The following is a 26,954-nucleotide window of genomic DNA, read 5'->3' as shown; positions in this document are numbered from 1 at the left end:
TTTGGCTCAGGCTGCTGTGTGCCTTTCAGGTTGTTTTGGCTCAGGCTGCTGTGTGCCTCTCAGGTTGTTTTGGCTCAGCCTGCTGTGTGCCTCTCAGGTTGTTTTGGCTCAGGCTGCTGTGTGCCTTTCAGGTTGTTTTGGCTCAGGCTGCTGTGTGTTCTGTGCCTCTCAGGTTGTTTTGGCTCAGGCTGCTGTGTGTTCTGTGCCTCTCAGGTTGTTTTGGCTCAGGCTGCTGTGTGCCTTTCAGGTTGTTTTGGCTCAGGCTGCTGTGTGCCTCTCAGGTTGTTTTGGCTCAGCCTGCTGTGTGCCTCTCAGGTTGTTTTGGCTCAGGCTGCTGTGTGCCTTTCAGGTTGTTTTGGCTCAGGCTGCTGTGTGTTCTGTGCCTCTCAGGTTGTTTTGGCTCAGGCTGCTGTGTGCCTCTCAGGTTGTTTTGGCTCAGGCTGCTGTGTGCCTTTCAGGTTGTTTTGGCTCAGGCTGCTGTGTGCCTCTCAGGTTGTTTTGGCTCAGGCTGCTGTGTGCCTCTCAGGAATACAGTTTGGTTAAATTAAACAGTTTTCTTTTCACTGCTACTCCCCTTCTCTCTGTGGCTTAAAGCAGCAATGCTCCGGCTCCCTGGCAGGCCCAGCCCAATTCAGGCTTCTTCACTGGGTCTCTGACATTCAGATACTGTAGCTTTACCCTTTTAAGGATTGCACTGTGTCTTTTTGGGTTTTACAAACTGGCAAGCTTACGGGTCCAATCCCACACATACTGTAAACCCACTCCACCCACAGCTGAGGTGAAGTGAAAATACATGGAAAAGTAAGTTTGAATGTTTAGCTAAAGTATGAATAAAACATTTTAAAATACAGTTTATGTATACATAAAGAGAGATATGTGGGATTGGGTGGATAATTGGATTGCAAAGGCTATTCAGCAGTGCCAAATAAAAGCAATGAGATCCATGGCTAGGAGGCAGTGGGTGGCGCCTGGGACCAACGGGGCACTCAGAGACCACAGGTTTACAGAACAGCTGTAAAGGATCGGATTTTCTCTTCCTTCCCTCACTTCACTGCTGTGTGCCGAGTTTACTAGCTCGGAAAAATAAGCACATTCATCCTGTTATACAATTTTGTTTTGTTTTACATGGAACTATTCTTAACTCAGGAGTAATAATGACCAAAGTAGTATCAGGGGGAAATGGTCAACTCATTGCTGTGTGCTCAGGCTGTAAATATCTTGAATGGATCTTTTCATTGTACGCGTTTGTTTGTGCGTCTAATGTGTGAAATAGAGAATATCTATGTCAAAATTAGAATGTTCTGAAAACGTACATGAGTTTGTGTGTGTGTGTGTGTGTGTGTGTGTGTGTGAGTGAGTGAGTGAGTGAGTGGGTGAGTGAGTGAGTGAGTGAGTGAGTGAGTGAGTGAGTGAGTGAGTGAGTGAGTGAGGGAGGGAGGGAGGGAGGGAGGGAGGGAGGGAGGGAGGGAGTGTATGAGTGAGTGAGATATGAGTGAGTGTATGAGTGAGTGTTTGAGTATATGAGTGAGGGAGTGTGTGTGTATCTCCACTCCACCAGATTTGCCATAGGGCTGACAAGGCTCATTAACCTAGAAGCAGAAGGATGGTCTATGTAATGCTTTGTCAATCCCAATTTTTACAGTCTACAGAAGCCTAGGCGCCTGTGTGTGTGTGTGTTTGTGTGTGTGGGTTGCTCTGCGCCAGGGTACCGAGAGTAATGGGAGTTAGCGGGTGGCAGGGAAGGTGTGCTTTCTGCCCTATCACCAGGTAGACTTTTGTCACTTCAACCCCCTACTGTGTGTGTCACGCCACTTGGTGACAGATCTCTCTCTCTCTCTCTCTCTCTCTCTCTCTCTCTCTCTCTCTCTCTCTCTCTCTCTCTCTCTCTCTCTCTCTCTCTCTCTCTCTCTCTCTCTCTCTCTCTCTCTCTCTCTCTCTCTCTCTCTCTCTCTCTCTTTCTCTCTCTCTCTCTCTCTCTCTCTCTCTCTCTCTCTACTCTCTCTACTCTCTCTCCCTATCTCTCTCTGTAAGACCCACACTACCTCTTTCTCACAAACACACTGACACACACAACAACAACATCAACAACACAAATGCACAGTCATAGAAAGCTGGTGGTGGTAGCCTACATTTGAATAAGAGAACAACAAAGGCCTCCTCCTTCCTCTACCCCTCAGGTGCTCCCATGGTCCCCCCAGGCTGAAGTGGAAGGTTTTGGGGAGCCCCCCCAGCTGTGCCCCCCTCGCCACTCTCTGGCTCTCTTTGTGCCCCCCGTTCCCCCGTGGGGCAGGTGACAGGCCCCTCTGTGCGGGCCGAGGCAGCCATGACGGATTCCACAGATGGAGCGTGCAAATCGCCAGCAAAGACCTCAGACTTAGAGCAACAAAGAGAGAGAAAGAGAGAAATATGGGAAAGAGAAAGAGAGAGACAGAGTAGGCAGAGAGAGAGAGATGGGGACGAGGAGAGGGAGACAAAGAGTATGTGAGAGAAAGAGATGGGTGAGAAAGGGAGAGAGGGAGCGAGGTCTAGGTGGTGTTTAGTTAAAGAGAGTCTCTCTGAAAGGAGTGTTCTAAGTTGGTCGGTGACTTCATTCATCTTTTTATATTTCAACTAGATTAATGTCCCTGAATAGTTTTGTCACATGAGAGTATATCAAGACGTGACTGCAGACCTCCAAGAGGCCATAATGACACTCTGGTTGAAAGACAATGTTCCCTAGGATCCCCAAAGCAGACTGATCATAACCGATAGGTAATTCCAAAGTAATTAAGGATTTTTCCAACGACTCGGCATTCCCAGAATCTAAATCCCTGTGAAATTCTTTGGAACGCTGTTGCATTCTGGTAACTGTGGGGAAACTAAGCATTCCCTATGGGCCTCCAGGAGCTGGAGCTACAAAGGCTCCTCTCTGTTTTTCACCAGCAATCCTGTTTTGAATAATGCCCCCCACTCCAACTCCTCCACACCTCAAATTCCTACCCCACCAGCCACTACCACCACCACCTAAAAATTCTCCAACCACCCCTTGGTCTCTCTATATAGTAAGTATTTGCATTTGTTGTTTGGTTAGTGATGTGGCTTGAAGATGTTTAGAAGTCAGTAAGTAAAATAATTGTTCTACTGGAAGCTCACAGGCACATGGAGGTAGTAAAGTTGCAGTTTTCCTTCTTGATTCATTGTAATGGTCTTAACCACGACTGGCAGCCATTTTACATCTTGGTTCTGTTGGGGCGGCAGGGTAGCCTAGTGGTTAGAGCGTTGGACTAGTAACCGACAGGTTGCAAGTTCAAATTCCCCAGCTGACAAGGTACAAAATCTGTCGTTCTGCCCCTGAACAGGCAGTTAACCCACTGTTCCTAGGCCGTCATTGAAAATAACAATTTGTTCTTAACTGACTTGCCTAGTAAAATAAAGGTAAAATAAATAAATAAAATAGCGTGGATGGGAGCAGCTGAGAGGCCTGTGTGAGTGTGAGTTGCTGTAAACAGAAATAGAACATTCTGATAAAATGAAAAATAGAATAATCTTCCCAAATACCCAAAGGAAATGTCTCTCCCTACCGTTTCTCTTTCTCTCCCTTCCTCACACTGTTTAATGTTTCTTTACCAATTTGCTCTTAATGCATCCTAAGTTGGCTTCCACTGTCATTGGTGTTGAGAAGGGAAAGTGTTGAGGGGGGAGTGGATCAGTTTCACATGAGAAACCTCAAGCTATTTGTATTTTCTTGTATTTTCTTGTTGCTTCTGATGGGGACTAATAGAGTGTTGCACAAAAACTCCCCCTAAGCTCCAGGGAATTCATTAAGCGTAACACAAAGTCGGTGCGCCAGCCTCAATGAACTTCTGTTCTGAAGTAGCTAAAGGCCTACTAGAACTGCCTGGTAGGAAACCAGCCCATACACTTCAGAACAGAGTACACAGTAGTATTACAACTGATCTTACTTTAACTTGAATAGTAGACATACAAAAGCTGTCAAGTCTCATATTATCACACTAACTCAATCAAGCTGAAACTTCCACTCAGTGGCCACCTCAATGTCTGACTGTGTGTGTGTGTGTGTGTGCATGTGCGTGTCTTTACAAAGTAGAGCTGGGATGATAAACCGAAAATGATCGACACCGACTATATCGATCACTTATCACAGGCATTTTGCTGATATCGTTCATCATGATAAGTAGCCTATACTGGAGACGTGAAATTTGAAATGAAACAAGTTTGAAAATATGGGTGATTGTAAATGGGACAATTGATGGTACAACCATCAAACTAGTAGTTTAAAGGCAGAGTGCAGTCAAAAACTAGATTTGTCTGTGATTTAAATACACTACATGACCAAAAGATCAGAACTCTGTGCAGGCCAATCAAGTTATTCCACACCGATCTTGAAAAATAATTTCTGTATGGACCTCGCTTTGTGCACGGGGGCGTTGTCATGCTGAAAGAAAGTGTGAAAAACATCCCCAGGCCATCATTCCTCCTCTCCCAAACTTTACAGTTGACACAATGCATTGGGGCAGGTATCCACCAAACCACGAATCGTCCGTCGGACTACCAGATGGTGAAGTGTGATTCATCACTCCAGAGAACGCCTTTCCACTGCTCCAGAGTCCAATGGTGGTGAGCTTTACACCACTCCAGCCGACGCTTGGCAATGTGCATGGTGATCATAGGCTTGTGTGCGGCTGCTCGATGAACAGTTATTGTGCTGACGTTGCTTCCAGAGGCAGTTTGGAACTCGGTAGTGAGTTTTGCAACCGAGGACAGGTGATTTTTACGCACTTCAGCACTCAGAGGTCCCATTCTGTGAGCTTGTGTGGCCTACCACTTCACAGATGAGCCGTTGTTGCTCTTAGACTTTTCCACTTCACAATAACTGCACTTCCAGTCGACCAGAGCAGCCCTAGCAGGGCAGAAATTTAATGAACTGACTAGTTGGAAAGGTAGCATCATATGACGGTGCCATATTGACATCACCAGGAGGTGACATCACCAGGAGGTAAAGTAGTTAATTGACCAATAAAAAAGAAAGTTCCTAACCTCTCTGCCAATAACAGAGAGTTTCCCCCTCCCCACTCAGACCCTCCCCCCTCAGATAGACCTAAGAAGCTATTTTTGTTTATTTTTGATAATTTTAATTGAAAATAATCACGGTAAGGTACTTAATTGTTACCAAGAAGTTATTTGATTTTGAGGGAAAAACGGCTGCACTGGAAATGTAAAGGATAATTTAAAAAACTGTGGTGCACATTCACGTTATGAACATATCATTCTATTGATCAATATTTGCATAAATTCAGGCAATTCATTGCAATAAGTGTTTTTGTCCATATCACACAGCTCTAGTACAAATGTGTGCTTATGTGTGTGCTCATGTGCACATAGACAGGGACACTGAGGTGCAGAGTAAAGCTGGGCGTTGGACACACAATGGCCTGTGGTCACCCTGGCCTGAGGAGAGTCTCTGATCTCTGGGTCTCCTTGGCCTTGGGTCTGTCTGTCTGTCTGTCTGGCTTTGCCCTGCCCTAGGTTACCACTGTGTTACTACAGGGCCGCAGCTTTAGAGAGCCTCTCCAATTCACTGCCTCTTCTGCTGAATTGGCTCTTAAAGGGCTGGCGTTTCTCTCTGAGCAAACAAGACCATCATGCACCTGCAGAGGGGGTATATGGGGGGGAGGGCTGCTGCCCTGTCCCTCGCTCAATCCCCAACTGCTACTGGGGCTCCAGAAAGACTGCAACTGTAGACAATGCTGGTTCCCCCCTACACTCTCTCTCCATCACTGACCTCCCCCTTTCCCCCCTTAAAAAACAAATGATCCCTGGATCCAAATTAGGCCTTTGTGTGGTGCTTAGTCCTCTCAATCCCACTGTCGCTGCGCCTCGGGAACCGTGTCCTGTGGGATTATTTATAAAATCACACAGATTTCCCCTCTGAATGGAAGTCTTTTGGTGCACAAGACAAGAGGGAACATTGGGAGGAATGGGGGGTATTGGGAGGGTGTTGGTGGCCCCTCCTCTGAAGAGATTTATGTAAACAGATAGCAGGGGAAAGGGAAAGTAAACATGTTCACACTTCAAGTGGATGGATGGATTTATACTTCTGTTCTTCACTCTCTACTCTCTATGTTACTACTCCTCTTTTTCTTGAGGACTTTCCCTTTTGGTCTCCCTGCATTCTATTTGATCACTGTAGTCATGAGAATGAGAAACTGAAGATATGTTTTGTAAGACTTTTAAGTATTTTAAAAACATTTATTAAACCAGTCGAGTCAATTAAGAAGAAAAAACGTCAGTAACTGTTACCTGTGATAATGATATAGTACTAACTAACACCACGAAAGCCCTAACTGAGCACCTCTTGTCTGTTGGAGCAGCAAGCCACTCAGATGAGGGGTCGGACGTGGAGTCAGAACCGGACCTGCCTCTGAAGAGGAAGCAGCGCCGCAGTAGAACCACCTTCACGGCTGAACAGTTGGATGAGCTGGAGAGAGCCTTCGAACGAACACACTACCCTGACATCTACACGAGGGAAGAGCTTGCTCAGAGGGCCAAACTCACGGAGGCCAGAGTACAGGTAGACTACACACACATCACACACATTATTTGTCTCACATCACACACAGGGATGCACAAGTATACACACACACACACATTCCTGGCCTTCCCCTTCATCCTGTGTTCCCAGGGGTCCAATCTGCAGGGCCAGCTCTGATCTACGGCCCAGAAAATTCCCCACAACAGCTCCCATATGGAGGCTGTACCGGGCCCAGCATGAGCATACATATGGAATCAGCATGATTCCTGCCAGTCACACACACTGACTCTCAGCAGAAGGAGGCCTGTTCAGTTAAATGTTAATTTAGAAATTTGGATGGGTTCATTTATCCGCTATGTCCCTGTGAATGAATCAGCCAGGTCACTCGTGATACAAGTCAGTATTCGACATACATCCATGTCTGAGGAGGTCAGGAGATGACGTGGAAACCGGCCACTAGGAGCAGCAGTGAGCGCTGTAAGTTTCGGATATGCTAGGGTGTTGAGGACGGGGAGACGGATAAGTGTAAGCATCTGCCTCTGATTCCAAACGTTGGAAGTTTGAATCCAGCGATAGAAAGTTGTTTTTGAGATGTGTGTTTCAAGCCTATCCCAAACCTTAACCCTAACCTTAACCATTCTGAGTTAATGCCTTACCTTAAAAAATAGGTGTTAATGCTTAAACTGAACCTTAAACACTTCGAAATTTGACGTTTTTAACAACTTCGAAAATTGATGTTTGAGAAACATGGATGAACGTCTAATTCTGACGTGAGAGTGTGAGAGCTAGTTGGAATGGATTTGAGTTTTGAGGAAAGCACCGCCCTCAAACATGATTCCTTTGTTCTCATTAGGTACAGTATTTGGGATTTTGGGTGACTCTTTGGCTTTGGAACAGAAATAAAAATAAGACCATCAGAGATAGTTTATAGTTAGCGGAATATATACTGGAGGAAACCATGTAAAATAGTGTTGTGTTGCTATGGCCAAGTTCATGTTTAATGATGTTCTGGTTGTGTGCCATGAGATGTGGAGATAGCGAAGGCCTTGTTGGCTGCAGCCAGGAGTCACATGGGCTGGTCTGGAGAGGAACACATGACCCCCCCCCACACACACACACACAAAGAGATGATGTCACAGTGTGGTCCACACAAATGGGAGATCACTATGTGACTTCTAACTATAGCTAAGGGCAGTACACACACACACACACTAATGCAAATGCACAAGCACACACACACACACACACACACACACACACACACACACACACACACACACACACACACACACACACACACACACACACACACACACACACACACACACACACACACACACACACACACACACACACACACACACACACACACACACACACACACACACACACACACACACACACACACACACACGATACATAGAAAGCAGATTATTTAAAAAATGCAGTCAGACAAAAACAGAGATTGACTCATAGAGAGAGGTATACACATATGCACAAATAACAGTCATTAACCATTCATATACAGTACCATTCAAACGTGTGGACAAACCTACTCATTCATCCCAGATGGGATGGCATATCACTGCAGAATGCTGTGGTAGCCATGCTGGTTAAGTGTGCCTTGAATTCTAAATAAATCACAGACATTGTCACCAGCTAAGCACCCCCACACCATCACACCTCCTCCTCCATGCTTCACGGTGGGAACCACACACTTGGAGATCATTCATTCCCCTACTCTGTGTCTCACAAAGACACACGGGTTGGAACCAAACATCTCAAATTTGGACTCATCAGACCAAAGGACAGATTTCCACCATTGTAATGTCCAATGCTCATGTTTCTTGGCCCAAGCAAGTCCGTTCTTCTTATTGGTGTCCTTTAGTAGTGGTTTTGCTGCAGTAATTCCACCATGAAGGCCAGATTCACGCAGTCTCCTCTGAACAGTTGATGTTAAGATGTGTCTGTTACTTGAACTCTGTGAAGCATTTATTTGGGCTGCAATCTGAGGTGCAGTTAATTGCCTATTTCTGAGGCTGGTAACTCTAACAAACTTATCCTCTGTAGCAGAGGTAACTCTGGGTCTTCCATTTCTGTGGCGGTCCTCATGAGAGCCAGTTTCATCATAGCGCTTGATGGTTTTTGCAACTGCACTTGAAGAAACATTAAAAGTTCTTGAAATGTTCCCAGATTGACTGACCTTCATGTCCTAAAGTAACGATGGACTGTTGTTTCTCTTTGCTTATTTGAGCTGTTCTCGCCATAATATGGACTTGGTCTTTTACCTAATAGGATTATCTTCTGTATACCACCCCTACCTTGTCACAACACAACTGATTGGCTCAAATGCATTAAGAAGGAAAGAAATTCCACAAATTAACTTTTAACGAGGCACACCTGTTAATTGAAATGCATTCCAGGTGACTATCCTCAAGAAGCTGGTTGAGAGAATGCCAACAGTGTGCAAAGCTGTCATCAAGGCAAATGGTGGCTACTTTGAAGAATCACAAATATAAAATATATTTTGATTTGTTTAACACTTTTTTTGTTACTACAAATAACATGTGTTATTTCATAGTTTCGATGTCTTCACTATTTTTCTACAATGTAGAAAATAGTAAAAATAAAGAAAAACCCTTGAATGAGTATCCAATCCTTTGACTGGTTCTGTATGTGGGAATGAATGTTTAAGACAATGTAAGATCTCATGTCTTATATCCTCTTTCCCCAGGTGTGGTTCAGTAACAGAAGAGCTCGGTGGAGGAAGCAGGCTGGAGCTAGTCAGCTCATGGCCTTCAATCACCTGATCCCTGGGGGTTTCCCGCCCTCTGCCATGTCCAGTCTCTCACCTTATCAGCTGTCTGACAGCCCGTATCCCCCTACATCCATATCACAAGGTTTGGACACTATAAACAAGGCCACAGGCTGAACATCCTGTTTGTTTCAGATATACAACTATTGCTCTCAGGGTTCAGACCCTAGAGTTTGATTAACAAAGTCATGTATTATTAAATATTGCCTGCTTCAAGTTGGCTACAATGTAATAATCTGTCAATTGATTGACAATATATCTAAATTGAACTTTCTTCCTTTCTATTTGTCCTTCCCTTAGCGGTGTCGGAGCAGCCCAGCACCCTGCATCGGCCCCAGCCCCTGCCACCCTCCTCAGGCCACCACCAGAGCTCAGGTGGGGGAGGACAGGATGTGGGGTCGGCCTACTGCCTGGCCACTGGACGCCACGGCTTCTCAGGCTACTCGGACAACTTTGTCACGTCAGGAGGCCCTCCCAACTCCCAGAACCCTTCCAACGGCAATGGCCTCTCTTCCCAGGTGAGTCCAGCGGAGTTACCTATCTACACACACACAGACACACACAGAAACAGAGTTCACACTCTTATCTATGTTGGGAGGTGGGTGTGAGGTGGAGGTCAAATCAAATTTAATTTGTTATATGCGCCGAATACAACAGGTAGACCTTACCATGAAATGCTTACTTTCAAGCCCTTAACCAACAATGCAGTTTTAAGAAAAATAAGAGTGAAGAAAAATATGAACAAAATAAAATAAAGTAAAAAATATAAGAGTAACAATACAGTAATGTGGCTATGTACAGGGGGTACCGGTTCCTGAGTCAATGTGCAGGCGTACAAGTTAGTCCAGGTAACTGAGGTAATATGTACAGGGGGTACCGGTTCCTGAGTCAATGTGCAGGCGTACAAGTTAGTCCAGATAACTGAGGTAATATGTACAGGGGGTACCGGTTCCTGAGTCAATGTGCAGGCGTACAAGTTAGTCCAGGTAACTGAGGTAATATGTACAGGGGGTACCGGTTCCTGAGTCAATGTGCAGGCGTACAAGTTAGTCCAGGTAACTGAGGTAATATGTACAGGGGGTACCGGTTCCTGAGTCAATGTGCAGGCGTACAAGTTAGTTCAGGTAACTGAGGTAATATGTACAGGGAGTACCGGTTCCTGAGTCAATGTGCAGGCGTACAAGTTAGTCCAGGTAATTGAGGTAATATGTACAGGGGTACCGGTTCCTGAGTCAATGTGCAGGCGTACAAGTTAGTCCAGGTAACTGAGGTAATATGTACAGGGGGTACCGGTTCCTGAGTCAATGTGCAGGCGTACAAGTTAGTCCAGGTAACTGAGGTAATATGTACAGGGGGTACCGGTTCCTGAGTCAATGTGCAGGCGTACAAGTTAGTCCAGATAACTGAGGTAATATGTACAGGGGGTACCGGTTCCTGAGTCAATGTGCAGGCGTACAAGTTAGTCTAGGTAACTGAGGTAATATGTACAGGGGGTACCGGTTCCTGAGTCAATGTGCAGGCGTACAAGTTAGTCCAGGTAATTGAGGTAATATGTACAGGGGGTACCGGTTCCTGAGTCATTTACATTACATTACATTTACATTTAAGTCATTTAGCAGACGCTCTTATCCAGAGCGACTTACAAATTGGTGCATTCACCTTATGACATCCAGTGGAACAGTCACTTTACAATAGTGCATCTAAATCTTAAAGGGGGGGTGAGAGGGATTACTTATCCTATCCTAGGTATTCCTTAAAGAGGTGGAGTTTCAGGTGTCTCCGGAAGGTGGTGATTGACTCCGCTGTCCTGGCGTCGTGAGGGAGTTTGTTCCACCATTGGGGGGCCAGAGCAGCGAACAGTTTTGACTGGGCTGAGCGGGAGCTGTACTTCCTCAGTGGTAGGGAGGCGAGCAGGCCAGAGGTGGATGAACGCAGTGCCCTTGTTTGGGTGTAGGGCCTGATCAGAGCCTGGAGGTACTGAGGTGCCGTTCCCCTCACAGCTCCGTAGGCAAGCACCATGGTCTTGTAGCGGATGCGAGCTTCAACTGGAAGCCAGTGGAGAGAACGGAGGAGCGGGGTGACGTGAGAGAACTTGGGAAGGTTGAACACCAGACGGGCTGCGGCGTTCTGGATGAGTTGAAGGGGTTTAATGGCACAGGCAGGGAGCCCAGCCAACAGCGAGTTGCAGTAATCCAGACGGGAGATGACAAGTGCCTGGATTAGGACCTGCGCCGCTTCCTGTGTGAGGCAGGGTCGTACTCTGCGGATGTTGTAGAGCATGAACCTACAGGAACGGGTCACCGCCTTGATGTTGGTTGCGTTGGTTGCGTACAAGTTAGTCCAGGTAACTGAGGTAATATGTACAGGGGGTACCTGTTCCTGAGTCAATGTGCAGGCGTACAAGTTAGTCCAGGTAATTGAGGTAATATGTACAGGGGTACCGGTTCCTGAGTCAATGTGCAGGCGTACAAGTTAGTCCAGGTAATTGAGGTAATATGTACAGGGGTACCGGTTCCTGAGTCAATGTGCAGGCGTACAAGTTAGTCCAGGTAACTGAGGTAATATGTACAGGGGGTACCGGTTCCTGAGTCAATGTGCAGGCGTACAAGTTAGTCCAGGTAACTGAGGTAATATGTACAGGGGGTACCGGTTCCTGAGTCAATGTGAAGGCGTACAAGTTAGTCCAGGTAATTGAGGTAATATGTACAGGGGTACCGGTTCCTGAGTCAATGTGCAGGCGTACAAGTTAGTCCAGGTAATTGAGGTAATATGTACATGTAGATAGTGGTAAAGTGACTATGCATAAATAATAAACAACGAGTAGCAGCATAGTAAAAAAAAGGGAGGTGGGGTCAATGCAGGTAGTCTGGGTAGCCATTAGTTCAGCAGTGTTATAGCTTTGGGGTAGAAGCTGTTAAGAATCATTTTGGACCTAGACTTGGCGCTCTGGTACCGCTTGCAATGCCGTAGTAGAGAGAAGAGGGCTTTTAGGGCCTTCCTCTGACACTGCCTGATATAGAACTCCTTGATGTCAGGAAGCTTGCAGTCAGAGGCCGAGCAGTTGTCATACCAGGAGGTGATGCAACCAGTTCTCAATGGTGCAGCTGTAGAACTTTTTGAGGATCTGAGGACCCATGCCAAATCTTTTCAGTCTCCTGAGGAGGAATAGGCATTGTTGTACCCTCTTCACGACTGTCTTGGTGTGTTTGAACCATGATAGTTTGTTGGTGACACCAAGGCTCCACTACAGCCCCGTCGATGAGAATGGGGGCTTGCTTGGCTCTACTTTTCCTGTAGTCCACAATAATCTCCATGTTCTTGAACACATTGAGGGAGAGGTTGTTGTCCTGGCACCACACTGCCAGATCTCTGACCTCCTCCCTATAGGCTGTCTCATTGTTGTCGGTGATCAGGCCTACCACCGTTGTGTCGTCGGCAAACTTGATGATGGTGTTGGAGTCATGCTTGGCCACGCAGTCATGAGTGAACAGGGAGTGTAGGATTGGACTAGGCATGCACCCCTGAGGGGCCCCCGTGTAGAGGATCAGCGTGGCAGATGTGTTATTGCCTACCCTTACCACCTGGGGGCGGCCCATAAGGAAGTCCAGGATCCAGTTGCTGAGGGTCCTTAGCTCAATGATGAGCTTTGAGGGCAATATGGTGTTGAAAGCTGAGCTGTAGCCAATGAACAGCATTCTCACGTAGGTGTTCCTTTTGTCCAGGTGGGAAAGGGCAGTGTTGAGTGCAATAGAGATTGTGTCCTTCTGTTGGGGCGGTATGCAATTTGGAATGGGTCTTGGGTTTCTGGGATGATGGTGTTGATGTGAGCCATGACCAGCCTTTCAAAGCACTTCATGGCTACAGACGTGAGTGCAACGGGTCGGTAGTCATTTAGGCAGGTTGCCTCTATGTTCTTGGCCACAGGGACTATGGTGGTCTACATGAAACATGTAGGTATTACAGACTCGGCCAGGGACAGGCTGAAAATGTCAGTGAAGACACTTGCCAGTTGGTCAGCGCATGCTCGGAGTACACATCCTGGTAATCCATCTGGCCCTGCGGCCTTGTGAATGTCGACCTGTTTAAAGGTCTTATTCACATCGGCTATGGTGAGCGTGATCACACAGTCGTCCGGAACAGCTGCTTCAGTGTTGCTTGCCTCAAATCAGACATAGAAGTTGTTTAGCTCGTCTGGTAGGCTTGTGTCACTGAGTAGTCTCTGAGTGTGCGGCTCTCCTTTATTTTCAGGCTTGTGTCACTGGGCAGCTTGCGGCTGGGCTTCCCTTTATGGTCAGTAATAGTTTGCAAGCCCTGCCACATCCGACGAGTGTCGGAGCTGGTGTAGTAGGATTCAATCTTAGTCCTGTATTGACACTTTGCCTGTTTGATGGTTCATCTGAGGGCATAGCAGGATTTTTTATAAACCTCCGGATTATAGTCCCGCTCCTTGAAAGTGGCATCCGGGATGGCAGGTAGGCTAGTGGTTAGAGCGTTGGGCCAGTAACCGAAAGGTTGCTGGATCGAATCCCCAAGCTGACAAGGTAAAAATCTGTCATTCTGCCCCTGAACAAGGCAGTTAACCCACTGTTCCCCGGTAGGCCGTCATTGTAAATAAGAATTTGTTCTTAACTGACTTGCTTAGTTAAATAAAGGTTCATAAAAATAAAAAAACTCTACCATTTAGCCCAGCTCAGATGTGAGGTGGTGGTGGGTGTGTGGTGGTGAAAGGACTTGAAAAGGACAGAGGAAGGACACGGAGGAGGACAAATGAGGAGAAGATGAGACAAATGAAAACTGAAAAGACAATTATGGCCAATTATACAGGGATGAGGCTTATCATCCCTTTACCTAAACATTAAAGGCTGTCCTAACAGGCAGAAAATGAGATTTCAGCTGCTCAAAGTCAGACTGCTCAGACAATAGAGCACAGGGTTTACATACGCGCACTCGCACACACACACACTTGCACGCGCACACACTCACACACACGCGCGCATACGCACACATGCACGCGCACACACATGCACACGCACACACACACACTACACACACACACACACACAGACACGCACACACACACACACACACACACACACACACACACACACACACACACACACACACACACACACACACACACACACACACACACACACACACACACACACACGCGCACACTCACACGCACGCACGCACGCACGCACTCACACACACGCACTCACACGCACACAGTGCTTCAGGATCACTTTAGAGAGTGTGACTGACAATATGGACATGAAGGATGACTGACTGGAGAGGCTGACATGGAAAAATTATATTTACACAGGTCACATGTTGGGAAAGAAAACATTTTGAAATGTTTCATATTATTGATGAATGTTTAAAATAGTTATTGGTAATTTGTAAGATTTGTGAGAGTTTACTATACTGAACTGTGTTCAATTGATCTAAATGACAATGAATAGGCTAAGTCATAAGGAGGGGAGATATCGTCTATCAAAGGACATGTATGGTAGTCTAATATTTTCAGATATTATTCTGTGTTTTTCTGTAGCAGTAGGGCAAATATACTTTTGCTTCCAGTCTCACCGTCATCACCTCTAACTCGTCCCACAGTTTAGCCCATCAACACATCCATAATATCCTTGCACTTTGGAAGAGTAATCAATCAAGGTTCCAGTGTCCAAATGGATTGCTACCGAATATTTAATTAATTGAATTATGTGTGTAATTTATGTAGATTACTTCCTATGTTTTGTTACATATATCATTGGTGCAGGCTATCTACATTTCTTTGGTACGAGTGTGGAATGTTGTAAATTATGAATTGACTTATATTGGATGGGTATTTCTTTTATATAAATGGTTATGAAGACTGTATATCGAAGATCAACTAGGCCTACTCTATTTAGAAACTACAAATAAGGTGGATTGATCATTATTATTTGCATGCAAGAGAACTTTTGCTGCATGTTGGCGCAACACACAATTCTACAAATCAAACACCTCTTCCCCCCCCCTCTCTCTCTGATAAATGGGGTGCCTGACCCCCAGATGTTTTCCATTTGTAAGGAACACACCTCGACTTCTGCAAGGGTGTTTGTCAAGATTACACTGACAGGGCTTCTGTATGACAACCATAATGTATGTTTGAGAGTCTGTATTTTAAGGTGCATGGGAAACTACCCCTCCCTGAATCTCTGTTGAGACTTTGTTTATCTACACTTTCGTCTCTGACGCAGTCCATATGCAGCTACCTTGGGCAATCAGGGAAACACGGACACACACACACACACACACACACACACACACACACACACACACACACACACACACACACACACACACACACACACACACACACACACACACACACACACACACACACACACACACACACACACACACACACACACACATATATATACTGCACCTAAAACGTTAAGCCTCCAGGGAGGCTTCTCATGATTGCATTCTTACAATGTTTGTCTCCACATTCCTCAGTATGAAAGTCAAGTCCTCATTTATTTGAATATACAGTATATTGTATGAGAGAGCAGGAATGTCCTGTATGTCTCAGACTTCCCCCATTCCGACATTCTTCCCTGGCTCTCCTCTGCTGTCCGGCTCTTCCTGGACACGCTGATTTGGGGCCGCTGGACACAGCAATGTTCCAACACAGAAAAACGTTGATGAAGCCCAGCCAGGAGTCACGTCACGCTAAAGAGACAAGGAGAGACGAAAGAGGGAGAGAGAGAGAGAGAGAGAGAGAGAGAGAGAGAGAGAGAGAGAGAGAGAGAGGTATAGCGTTTTTAGAAAGCTGTAGTTTCTTGTAGAGGTCGACCGCACCAATCGTCTATATACTTCTTCTGTTTAAACAGAGTGTTCCAAAACGCAGGTCATTTTTTGGGAAAATGTTATTTGGGTCGAGAAACACAACTCCCCTCTCAAAATCAACATGGGCTCCTCTGTCCCCTGCCTGGGAAATGACTTAAGCGGGACCATCTGTGTGTGTGGATGTAGAATAATATGTCACTTATAGGGCCAGAAGAGCCCAAAGTGCAGCATACCTGCTTTTCATTAGGACATGGACAGAGGCTAGAGGTCTTTGTTTAGAGGGATTTGATGCATTTAGAGGTAGGGAGGTTTAAAGTGGTCACGTTGGGATATATCTTTTCAGTGAGATGATCTTGAGTCACAGCAATTATCTGTTTATTAGACACTTTTGTTGAACTTGTTCTCATCCATCCAGTTAAAGTTAGTGAGGGTTTGTTATCGGCTCGTTCTGTCTGAACCTCCTTTACAACGACACCCTACGGCTCTTTTCCGTCCTTCGCTCGCCAAGAAATATTCCCCCAAATTCAATTATCGGGTGGCTAATCAACAACAGGTCAAAGCCTCGCCTGTTTCTCTGTCTGCAGCTTGTCTGCTGTAGTCCAAAGGTTTTTCTCTCTGCTTCTAAAGGTCTACTAGCTTATCTGTGTCAGGACATCTTTGGTGATAAGTCTTTATCTCATCCTTTACTTTTTGGAACGGCGGCAGGCGGGAATGTCCAAATAAGTGGAGTTCTGAGACAAATTGTTTGATTATTCCTCTGTGGTGCAATCGCTGCCTGTCTGGGAAGGACTGGTGGAAGGGTTTTGATGTCAGTGGAGAGGAACTTCCTGTCTGATTCAGGCTGTGCTACTATATGTTATGGATGGGGGTTGGGCGTAGTGTTTGGAATGTTACATAACACAATGCTGTGCCAAAGCCTCTGATAGGACTACACCACCTGTTCTCACAAGTTCCAAAATCACTTAACCACCTATCTGAATGGAATGTCAATAACAGCACTGTAACGGCAATAACACTCTTTCTCCCTGTCTCCAGGTGATGGGTCTGTTGAACCCAGGCGGAGTGCCCCACCAGCCCCAGAGTGACTACGCCCTCTCCCCCCTGACAGGAGGCCTGGAGCCCCCCGGGGGCATGGGGGCCAGCTGCTCCCAGCGTCTGGAGCACCTCAAGGGTCTGGAGGGCCTGTCCAGTGTCCCCAACATCCCCAGTCTCCCCTCGCTGCCCAACTCCCAGTCCTACTGCCCGTCCTCCTACAGCGCTCCTGCCTACAGCGTGGACCCAGTGGCCTCTTACCAGTATGGGCAGTACCACGGACAAAGTAAGGTCAATATCTCTCACTTTTATTACCACTTAAACACTTAGGAAGATCTCTCTCCAATCATATCAACTGTAGCCGCCTTGAGTTTTCACTGCTCTGAAGTCTACCACGCCAAAATATTTACAAAGGACAAATGTGTTGATAGGACTCTATCAGTGTTCATATGACGTGTTTCCATCCAACAAAAACAGCAGGGTTTCAGACAGGAAGAGTTGTTTGATCTTATCTCTGAAGTAATGCTGACTATATTGGATCATATCTGTCCTTTGGTATACTGTAGCTCACGTCATGTCACCACGCCTCACCTCGCCTCGCCTGTCAGCAATTGTTACTTCCTGTCAAACAGCACTAATAGTGTAAGATAGTGTCTCCTGGAACGTTTTCTTATGGGAGGCTTGTTTAACTGTGAGGAGGCCCTTCAGTTCACATTAACATTACACTAAGGTTAACTCTGACATCAAACAAACGTTCATGTAACTCTCATCCACATGCATTCAACCGTGATTAGAGCACCCTGTAGTTTTCAATTTCCCTCTGTGGGGGGTGACCTGCACGGGGCACCCAATCAGGCCAGTCCCTCGACCTCACAGCAACCTCACCCTTCAAAGCAAAGGCACCAGTCCATGTAGCTTTATAAAGCACTGCAGGTATCGAGTGAATATTTAACCTAATATCCGAGAGAAAGAAATGCCTAATGAAATATCTTGAAGAGATTTCTAAGTGGACAGAAAAGACACGTACACACACACACACACACACACACACACACACACACACACACACACACACACACACACACACACACACACACACACACACACACACACACACACACACACACACACACACACACACACACACACACACACACACACACACACACACACACACACACACACAGCAGAGGGACTGCATCTTGATGTCATTAATCACAGAGACTGGATACCCGTGTGCAGTTAGGTCTGTAGAATGGGAAAAGGGATTTTCTGGGGGGTTGAAGGATCCTAATATCCTCTGGCAGTGAGCAATTAGAAACAGGTGTGTGGTGTGGGCCTGCTGAGGTCAGCTGGGGAAACAGTATTGATCCCTGTCTCAGATTCACTGGTACTGGGCCTCTAGTGTCAAGCCTAACCCAGCCCTTACCCAATCTTAATGGGACTGATATCAAGTCTGCCCACTTCACCTTTCTATACACACACACACACACACACACACACACACACACACACACACACACACACACACACACACACACACACACACACACACACACACACACACACACACACACACACACACACACACACACACACACACACACACACACACACACACACACGCACACACACACACAGCTGCACTGTGAGACTGATCACCATGATAGTGCTGCTCCCATGGTTCAAACCCTCTTTATCTCTGTCAGTGATCATCAGTCTTTATTTTTAATTGAGGTTAACTTGTAACTTAGTCTCATTCATTTCTGTTTTTCCTTTTAGGTGCCCTTCATTATCTGAGACCTGAGATCACCTGAGGATCTGTCCATCTAAGAACCCCCCCCCCTCCCCCTACACCTCCGGCCCAGCCCAGTCTCCAACTCCGGCCCATCCCAGTCTCCACCTCCACCTCCGGCCCAACCCAGTCTCCACCTCCACCTCTGGCCCAACCCAGTCTCCACCTCCACCTCTGGCCCAGCCCAGTCTCCACCTCCACCTCTGGCCCAAACCAGTCTCCACCTCTACCTCCGGCCCAACCCAGTCTCCACCTCCACCTCCGGCCCAACCCAGTCTCCACCTCCACCTCCGGCCTAGCCCAGTCTCCACCTCTGACCCATTCCAGTCTCCACCTCCAGCCCAGCCCAGTCTCCTCCTCTGGCCAAGCCCAGTCTCCACCTCCAGGCCAGCCCAGTCTCCTCCTCTGGCCAAGCCCAGTCTCCAACTCCGGCCCAGCCCAGTCTCCACCTCCAGCCTAGTCTCGGTTGAGGGACGTGTGTACTGTACTGTATATGTTGAGACTGAGGGGGCTCTTCATGTAATCAGGACCAAAAGCTTCATCCACTATCCCTGGCTACCTATTTCCTCACCCAGGCACTTCCACTCAACAATGATCTGTTCCTTCAGGCTTGATGAAAGTAATGGAAGAGAGACTAAAGTTAAAGGACATTGATAGAGAGGAATTTAAGGCCCAAACAATGAAACACATGAACTTAGATTAATGTCTGTTGATGACTGACAGAGATGCCACTGGGTACATTCCCTTGGCTGTGATGTGGTCTACCCCACATTGGGTGCCAACTATGACCAGGAAACCCGTGGAAGACTAATCCACACAGTCCCACAGCACAGCCCAGGAGTGGAGTGGAGGCCCGGTTGGGGTAAAACCTTAAGTCAGGCCTGTGGAAGAGCACAACCAGACTGTATAGTAACAGACTCACTAGTGGCTTTAGAGCTGTGAACCTGTTTACATGTTTTTTCGTAGGGCCAAAGGAATACAGATTCATTCTATTTATCTCTGAATGAAAGCTACTTGAGGGAAAAAATAACAGGCTTTTATTTGACGTTGCATTTATTTGATATGTTTTGTTCCAGAAGATTCCTTCCCACACAAAGAGTGAAAAGAACACAACATTCCAGCCATAGACTGAGGAACAAACAAACAAACAAACAAACAAACAAACAAACAAACAAGGAAATGTGTAGAAAATAAACATGTCAATCAAAGAAAGAGGAAGCTTTGAGACATCATCATAAACAGACCTGCAATGTATACTACAGCTGTTCCGTTCCCTTCATTATGTTAAATGCTCAGTGTTCCAAAACATTCCATTGAACTCTCACTGTGTTCTGTTGATAACTCTGATCTCCTGTAGCTTTAGAAGGATTCCTAGGGGTCAGGGGTGACTTCGGGGAAAGTCCCAGGTGAAGGAGGAGGATGAAGGAGGGGGGATTCAGGGGGTTCTGATGGGTGACAAGGCTGATCCATCAAGGGGTGCAGTTCCCCCTCATAGAGGCCTATTAGGGCACAAGACTCACGACCAAGAGACACATGAGAAACCAGGACCACCTCACCACAGACTAACCCAGCTGACCAGAGGTGCAATATCATGTACCTCAGAGTCAATGATGCCATCAAACAGCTGAAACAAAAAGATCTTGTGTCTTAAGAACTTTCTGTAAAACATTTGAATCGTGTTTGAGTCATTGGTTATTACATGTGTCTACTTAGGCTTCAAGGTCCAAAACAAAGAAACAACAACATTGTCAGTATGGCTATGACAGCAAAGCCACAGGGAAAGGTGGGATGCACATTGTGAACCATTGAAGTCATTCCAAGCCCATGTGGAGCAGATTGATTCACATTGTGAACCATTGAAGTCATTCCAAGCCCATGTGGAGCAGATTGATTCACATTGTGAACCATTGAAGTCATTCCAAGCCCATGTGGAGCAGATTGATTCACATTGTGAACCATTGAAGTCATTCCAAGCCCATGTGGAGCAGATTGATTCACATTGTGAACCATTGAAGTCATTCCAAGCCCATGTGGAGCAGATTGATTCACATTGTGAACCATTGAAGTCATTCCAAGCCCATGTGGAGCAGATTGATTCACATTGTGAACCATTGAAGTCATTCCAAGCCCATGTGGAGCAGATTGATTCACATTGTGAACCATTGAAGTCATTCCAAGCCCATGTGGAGCAGATTGATTCACATTGTGAACCATTGAAGTCATTCCAAGCCCATGTGGAGCAGATTGATTCACATTGTGAACCATTGAAGTCATTCCAAGCCCATGTGGAGCAGATTGATTCACATTGTGAACCATTGAAGTCATTCCAAGCCCATGTGGAGCAGATTGATTCACATTGTGAACCATTGAAGTCATTCCAAGCCCATGTGGAGCAGATTGATTCACATTGTGAACCATTGAAGTCATTCCAAGCCCATGTGGAGCAGATTGATTCACATTGTGAACCATTGAAGTCATTCCAAGCCCATGTGGAGCAGATTGATTCACATTGTGAACCATTGAAGTCATTCCAAGCCCATGTGGAGCAGATTGATTCACATTGTGAACCATTGAAGTCATTCCAAGCCCATGTGGAGCAGATTGATTCAAGGGGGAAACAATAAGTCAACAAAAGAAACTTATGAAGAATTACAAAGCCAAATTATTTCATACATTTTTTTGCTTGTGTCTTTTTGTTTCTCTTGTGTTGTTTTACATCATTTCCTTATTTATTCTCTCTAAAATATCTTAACAATTCTGCAACATTATTCTTAAACTTTCTGAAACGTTTTCGTCAAATTACTACATCACATACCTTATAGGAACACTGTGTCCGTCTGTTCACTAAATGGTAGCTGGATGTCTCAACAGATCAAAGGTTGCCACAAGCACTCATCGCTCAATTGTACATTTGTCTGTAACAGAAAGAAACATGTTTTTTCTTTCCAATGGTTTCTTTCATTTTTATATATTTTTTGTATTATTTGACAGAATGATATGGTGCAATGTCTTGTGTACAAGCTCACTATTTATAATAAAACATGAAAATACAATGACTAAAAATAGTTTTAATTTTATTGAAAGTTACACTGTAATTTCAAGGTAATTTTGGTCTCAATGCAATCTTTGTGTATGAAATGTTTGTCATCAATGTGCAGTAAATAATTGACAGTGATTCATCGCAATATAAAATACAAAAGAATAGACAGACAAGCATGTATTTTTCAAATAAACGTATTTAAACCCCTAAGCCCTGTGTAAAAATAGAACCGTAAAGAGAGGTTCCTGACATGGAGTTGGACTTGAACACAACAGCCTTTCTTAGAAACAGTACTCAAGACATTCAAACATCTGCACCATCTATTAATGCCCACGGGCACTCTACTGTAACAAACACACGTCTGTTTCACAAATTCTAAATGAGAACAACCCTCAGAGCGTTTGGACAAACAGAACACCCTCCTCCCCCTCACTCTTCACCCTCGCTGCCCCTTACCGCTCTTAGGCCTTGGTCATACACACAGGGTCTGTGTGTGTGTGTGTGTGTGTGTGTGTGTGTGTGTGTGTGTGTGTGTGTGTGTGTGTGTGTGTGTGTGTGTGCGCCACCCTGAGGATATTAGCCCTAATTAAAACACTGGTCTGATTAATCGAGTCTCGTCTCAGCCCTTGGAGGGACTACACACTTTATAAATAGAGATGTCAACAGAAATGTTTACCCGCTTTGGATCAATCATACAGCTGACATTTTTATTGTTGAATTCAAAATAATTGGGCCAATATGAGGAACCAAATGTAAACTTCCACACACACACACTCCCATAAACACGCAATCCAATATACAATCCTGTACAGTATTGCCAGAAAGACTGTTTGCTTTCCTAATCAGGCAGTAGCATTTAAGATGAAGACAAATCGCTGTCGCTGTACAAGTCCCAAGCAAAGCTGTGACCACAGAAATGAGTTTTACTAATGTACCCTCCTCTTGAACTGAATACACCCCAGAGTCTACTTAAAACCCAAACTAGTTGAATCAATTTTACAACATGTAATGAAAGAGATAAAGACAAACAGAGGTATATAACATTCTTATTTAGCCATTTCGTTGCACTATGAGTTGTGAGCAGTGCTATTGGCCATGTTAGTGGTTACCAGGGGCCCTCTGTATCCCTCTGTCTGTTCCATAGGGTTACACTTCGAACCTACACTAACCCCCATCAGCATGTGATCTGGTAACTCACTTCATAGACATTCCCCCCCCTGGGTCATGTGAGCTAACATGACCCAGAGATCACACTGGCAGCTGCCTCTGCCACTCCGAATCGATGTGTGTGTGTGTTAGTGCTTTTGCTTCTGAGTTTGTGTGTATGTACAACTACAGTATTAGTGTATTTCCGGGAGTGTATTCCTGCATTATACTATATTATACTATAACTATGTGTATAAATAAGTTCTGTATAACATCTCTGTTGTCATGTTCTTGTCTATGAGGTAAAGCAGCGGATGTGTTTTGGTGTTGTTTTTAATCCTCAGCAGCAACCCCCCTGTCCAGGCACTTAACCTCTGACCCTTCCACTGGTGCAGACCTGGGCTTTCCTCATTCCTCTCACACGCTAAGGACAACTTAACCCCACAACCCCCAGGATATTAATGCATTGAAAAACAGGGTTGTGAGAGAGAGAGGGAAGGATACAGAGAAGAGAGGAACAGACAGCTGAAACTGAAGCATTGTTTATACCTGGGGATAACATGCGCAACAAGCTCTCACAGTCTCACGTTAGAATTAGACGTTCATCCATGTTTCTTAAGCGTCAAAATTCGAAGTTATTCCCAACATCAAATTTGGAAATCTTAAGGTTAGGCATTATTAACTCCGAATGGTTAAAGTAAAGGTTAAGGGTTGGGTTAGGCTTAAAAATATATCTCTAAAAAACTATTTTCTATCGCTGGATGCGAACATGCAGCCTTTGGCCACGTCCTCAGACATGGATGGACGATGAATACTGACTTGTACCACGGTGACCCGGCTGGACATGCTTCTTTTGTTCTGATCGTATCCACATTCTGATTCTGCCCATATTGGAGCTGTTGCATCTACACATGGTAGTAAAATGTGTCTCTTATCCATCCACTGTGTGACCAGATATCCTCAGGTTATGCAAATAATTTGACAGATATTGTAAGATACATAGTAATGCCATAAGTCAATGGCATTTTAGACACCTGTCTAAAAATTAGAACGTGTCCACGTTCTAATTTTTAGACAGGTGTAGACGATTAAAAGACACATTGTGATCTGACTGTAAACAGATGTTAGAACCAGGTATAAGTGACACTTGAGAGACCAAGACAGAAGAGAGAGAGAGAAGGGAAGAAAGAAGGAACGAGAGACAGAGTGAGAAGGGGGGAGGACCAGCCAGTAAAAAAACAAGAGGCGGAGAGACACCCTATCCTCTGTTTTATGATAGACTATTACTACCATGACAGAGCTCTGAAAGAGAAAGAGATTCTGGATGAGGTATCCCAGCAGTACATCAGAGACTGCATGTGAGTTATTTGATCCAGGCTGTTACAGCTGGGCTCGCTGGCTGGCTGTCTGATGGGATGGACGGCAGGCTGCTTTGATGAGGCAGTACGTTGGCTTAGGGTAGGCAGGCAGGCAGAGATGTTTTGACAGTTGTGGAGCCAGGCAAAATATCAATCTGCTGGAATGGGGTTTGCCTTGGTTCATTCCTTGCTTCATACATTGTACCAGAACCCTCCTCTCACGACCATAACAGTGTGTATGCATGTGCGTGCGCTTGCTTGACGTATGTTTGGAAAAAAGACAGTGGATTGGAGCAAACCTGGACAGAAACTTGTTATACTTTGGATTTATTTTGAAAAAAATACTTTTTAAATACTTGAGGTTGTTGAATATAGTTTAAATAGAGTTTCAACTAAAAGGCAACTATTTTCTTTGATATTCAAATACAGGTCTCAGAAAACCAAATAATATTTGAAGGTATTTGAATATATGTGAGTTATTTGAAAATCACCAAATATGTATTTGATGGCTGCAAAATATCTGATGAAGAACAAAAAACTACAATAGTTTGTTGAATTAATCTAGATACAGTATATGATCATTAGCACATGGTTTGGAGGGCTCTTAGATATTAATCTTAATTATAGCCTATAGCCTAGAATGAAATACATGAGGGACATGGAAACCACTTTTGAAGCTTCAAAATGACTAATAAATATATTTGAATAAATAAGTGACATAAGGTAATGCAGTAACACTTGAAATCAAGTTATTCTACATGTGTAGTAACTTAGTGATTATTAAAATAACAATGTTGGTACATAGGACTTTGGAAATGTCTTTATAATTACCTAATAACATAATTGTTACATAAGTTGAATAAGGAAGTCACTATTCCTCTAGTGTACAGTAGATAATTGCTATGCAATTGAAATGCAATTGCCAAAGTATAATGTAACAACATGCTAATAAAATTATGCTCCAAAAGTTATTACACTTTTATTACACCGGCTGTCACGTTGGTCATAACGAGGAGACCAAGGCGCAGCGTGAGACGAATACATTATTATTTTATTACAACGAAGAACACCAAACAAACAAAATAACAAAAGGAACGTGAAGCTATAAACACGAGTGCTGAAAGGCAACTACACAAAGACAATAACCCACAAAACCTAAATGAAAATCGCAACCTAAATAGGATCCCCAATCAGAGACAACGATAAACAGCAATTCAGGCCACCATAGACCTACATTTACCCAGACAAACCAAAACCCCATAGATGTACAAAAAACCCTAGACAAGACAAAAAACACACATACCACCCTCGTCACACGCCGACCTAACCGAAATAATAAAGAAAACAAAGATAACTAAGGTCAGGGCGGGACACTGGCACAAGAACAGTTTAATGTTCAGCGTTACTGAGAATGCTAACAGTAACAAAATATGGCTATTAAATGTAGAAAGGAAACTACACTGGGAAAAACATAAATGCAACACGAGTTACTGAGTTACAGTTCATATCAGGAAATTAGTCAATTTAAATAAATTAATGAGGTTCTATTGGAATAGTATAGGAGATTGTGTGTGCTCTAATCATTCAATTTCTATCTTCAACATGCAGTTCTAGATACAGCCCTGACATTAGTTGAAGGCAGCCAATCCAATAGTTTCTCAAAAGTAGTCACTTCCTGGGGTCTGTATTTAACTAATGGCAGGGCATAATGTTTTTTGGGGGGGGGTATGTATTTAAATATTCTTAGTCACCTTAAAATTGACTATTTGTTCACCTGGAAAATGTGTTACTTTCCACAAGCAGAGTTCAAATGATAGTTATCCCAGGCTGGAATGTGGTGACACACATGAAGGGGAGGGAGGGCCTTGTGAAGATGAGGTGGGGGTAGGGTGTGGGTACGAAGCAAATAGATACCAAAACAAGAGTAACATGACTACAAGAAAACAAAGAATCCCCTTCACGTCATGCACGGTGGCCATGTTTTCTCAGAAAACTCACTCCAGGATCATCACATGTCCCCAATGCTCTCATTCTGTGGGCATCAATATTTTTTTCCGTAGAGTGGGTGGCGACTGGGGTCTAGAAAGCTTCAGTCTTTGTTTAATGCAATGAAATCAGTGTAATGATGAGACCACATGACCAAAACAAAGCTGGAGAACATGTGTTATCTAGGGAGAGCTGACCGAACACAACAAGTAATCATTTACACTTCCACCCACAAATACTGTAAAAAAAAAGTAGAAATAGACATGATTTTTCTTACTCCATGGCCTTAAATCAAATCAAGTTGTATTTGTGACATGTCCCCTTACAGTGAAATGATTACTTACAAGCCCTTAACCAACAATGCTTTATTAAGTAAAAATGGAATTTAAAAAAGAAGATATGAATCCTATTCA

At 44.7% G+C, this 26,954-nt stretch overlaps 1 protein-coding gene across 4 annotated transcripts in view; it reads left to right on the top strand.

Annotated features, from left to right (window-relative positions):
- LOC123992591 (paired box protein Pax-3-like) overlaps positions 1-22,056 on the top strand; it is a 38,406-nt gene extending 16,350 nt beyond the window's left edge. For 2 of the 4 annotated variants that reach the window (XM_046293852.1, XM_046293850.1), the window contains exons 5-9: positions 6,372-6,571; positions 9,267-9,432; positions 9,648-9,865; positions 17,220-17,502; positions 18,999-22,056. In XM_046293852.1, coding sequence (XP_046149808.1) covers positions 6,372-6,571; positions 9,267-9,432; positions 9,648-9,865; positions 17,220-17,502; positions 18,999-19,033 — 902 coding nt within the window. In that variant the 3' untranslated portion in view covers positions 19,034-22,056. Of the gene's footprint in view, positions 1-6,371; positions 6,572-9,266; positions 9,433-9,647; positions 9,866-17,219; positions 17,508-18,998 lie in introns of all 4 variants that reach the window. The other 2 variants (XM_046293853.1, XM_046293851.1) reach the window with 1 other exon arrangement.
- The last annotated feature ends 4,898 nt before the right edge of the window (positions 22,057-26,954 follow it).

Source organism: Oncorhynchus gorbuscha, linkage group LG13 (assembly GCF_021184085.1).
Source record: "Oncorhynchus gorbuscha isolate QuinsamMale2020 ecotype Even-year linkage group LG13, OgorEven_v1.0, whole genome shotgun sequence".
Taxonomy (NCBI): domain Eukaryota; kingdom Metazoa; phylum Chordata; class Actinopteri; order Salmoniformes; family Salmonidae; genus Oncorhynchus; species Oncorhynchus gorbuscha.
This window is presented reverse-complemented; position numbering and strand designations above follow the sequence as displayed.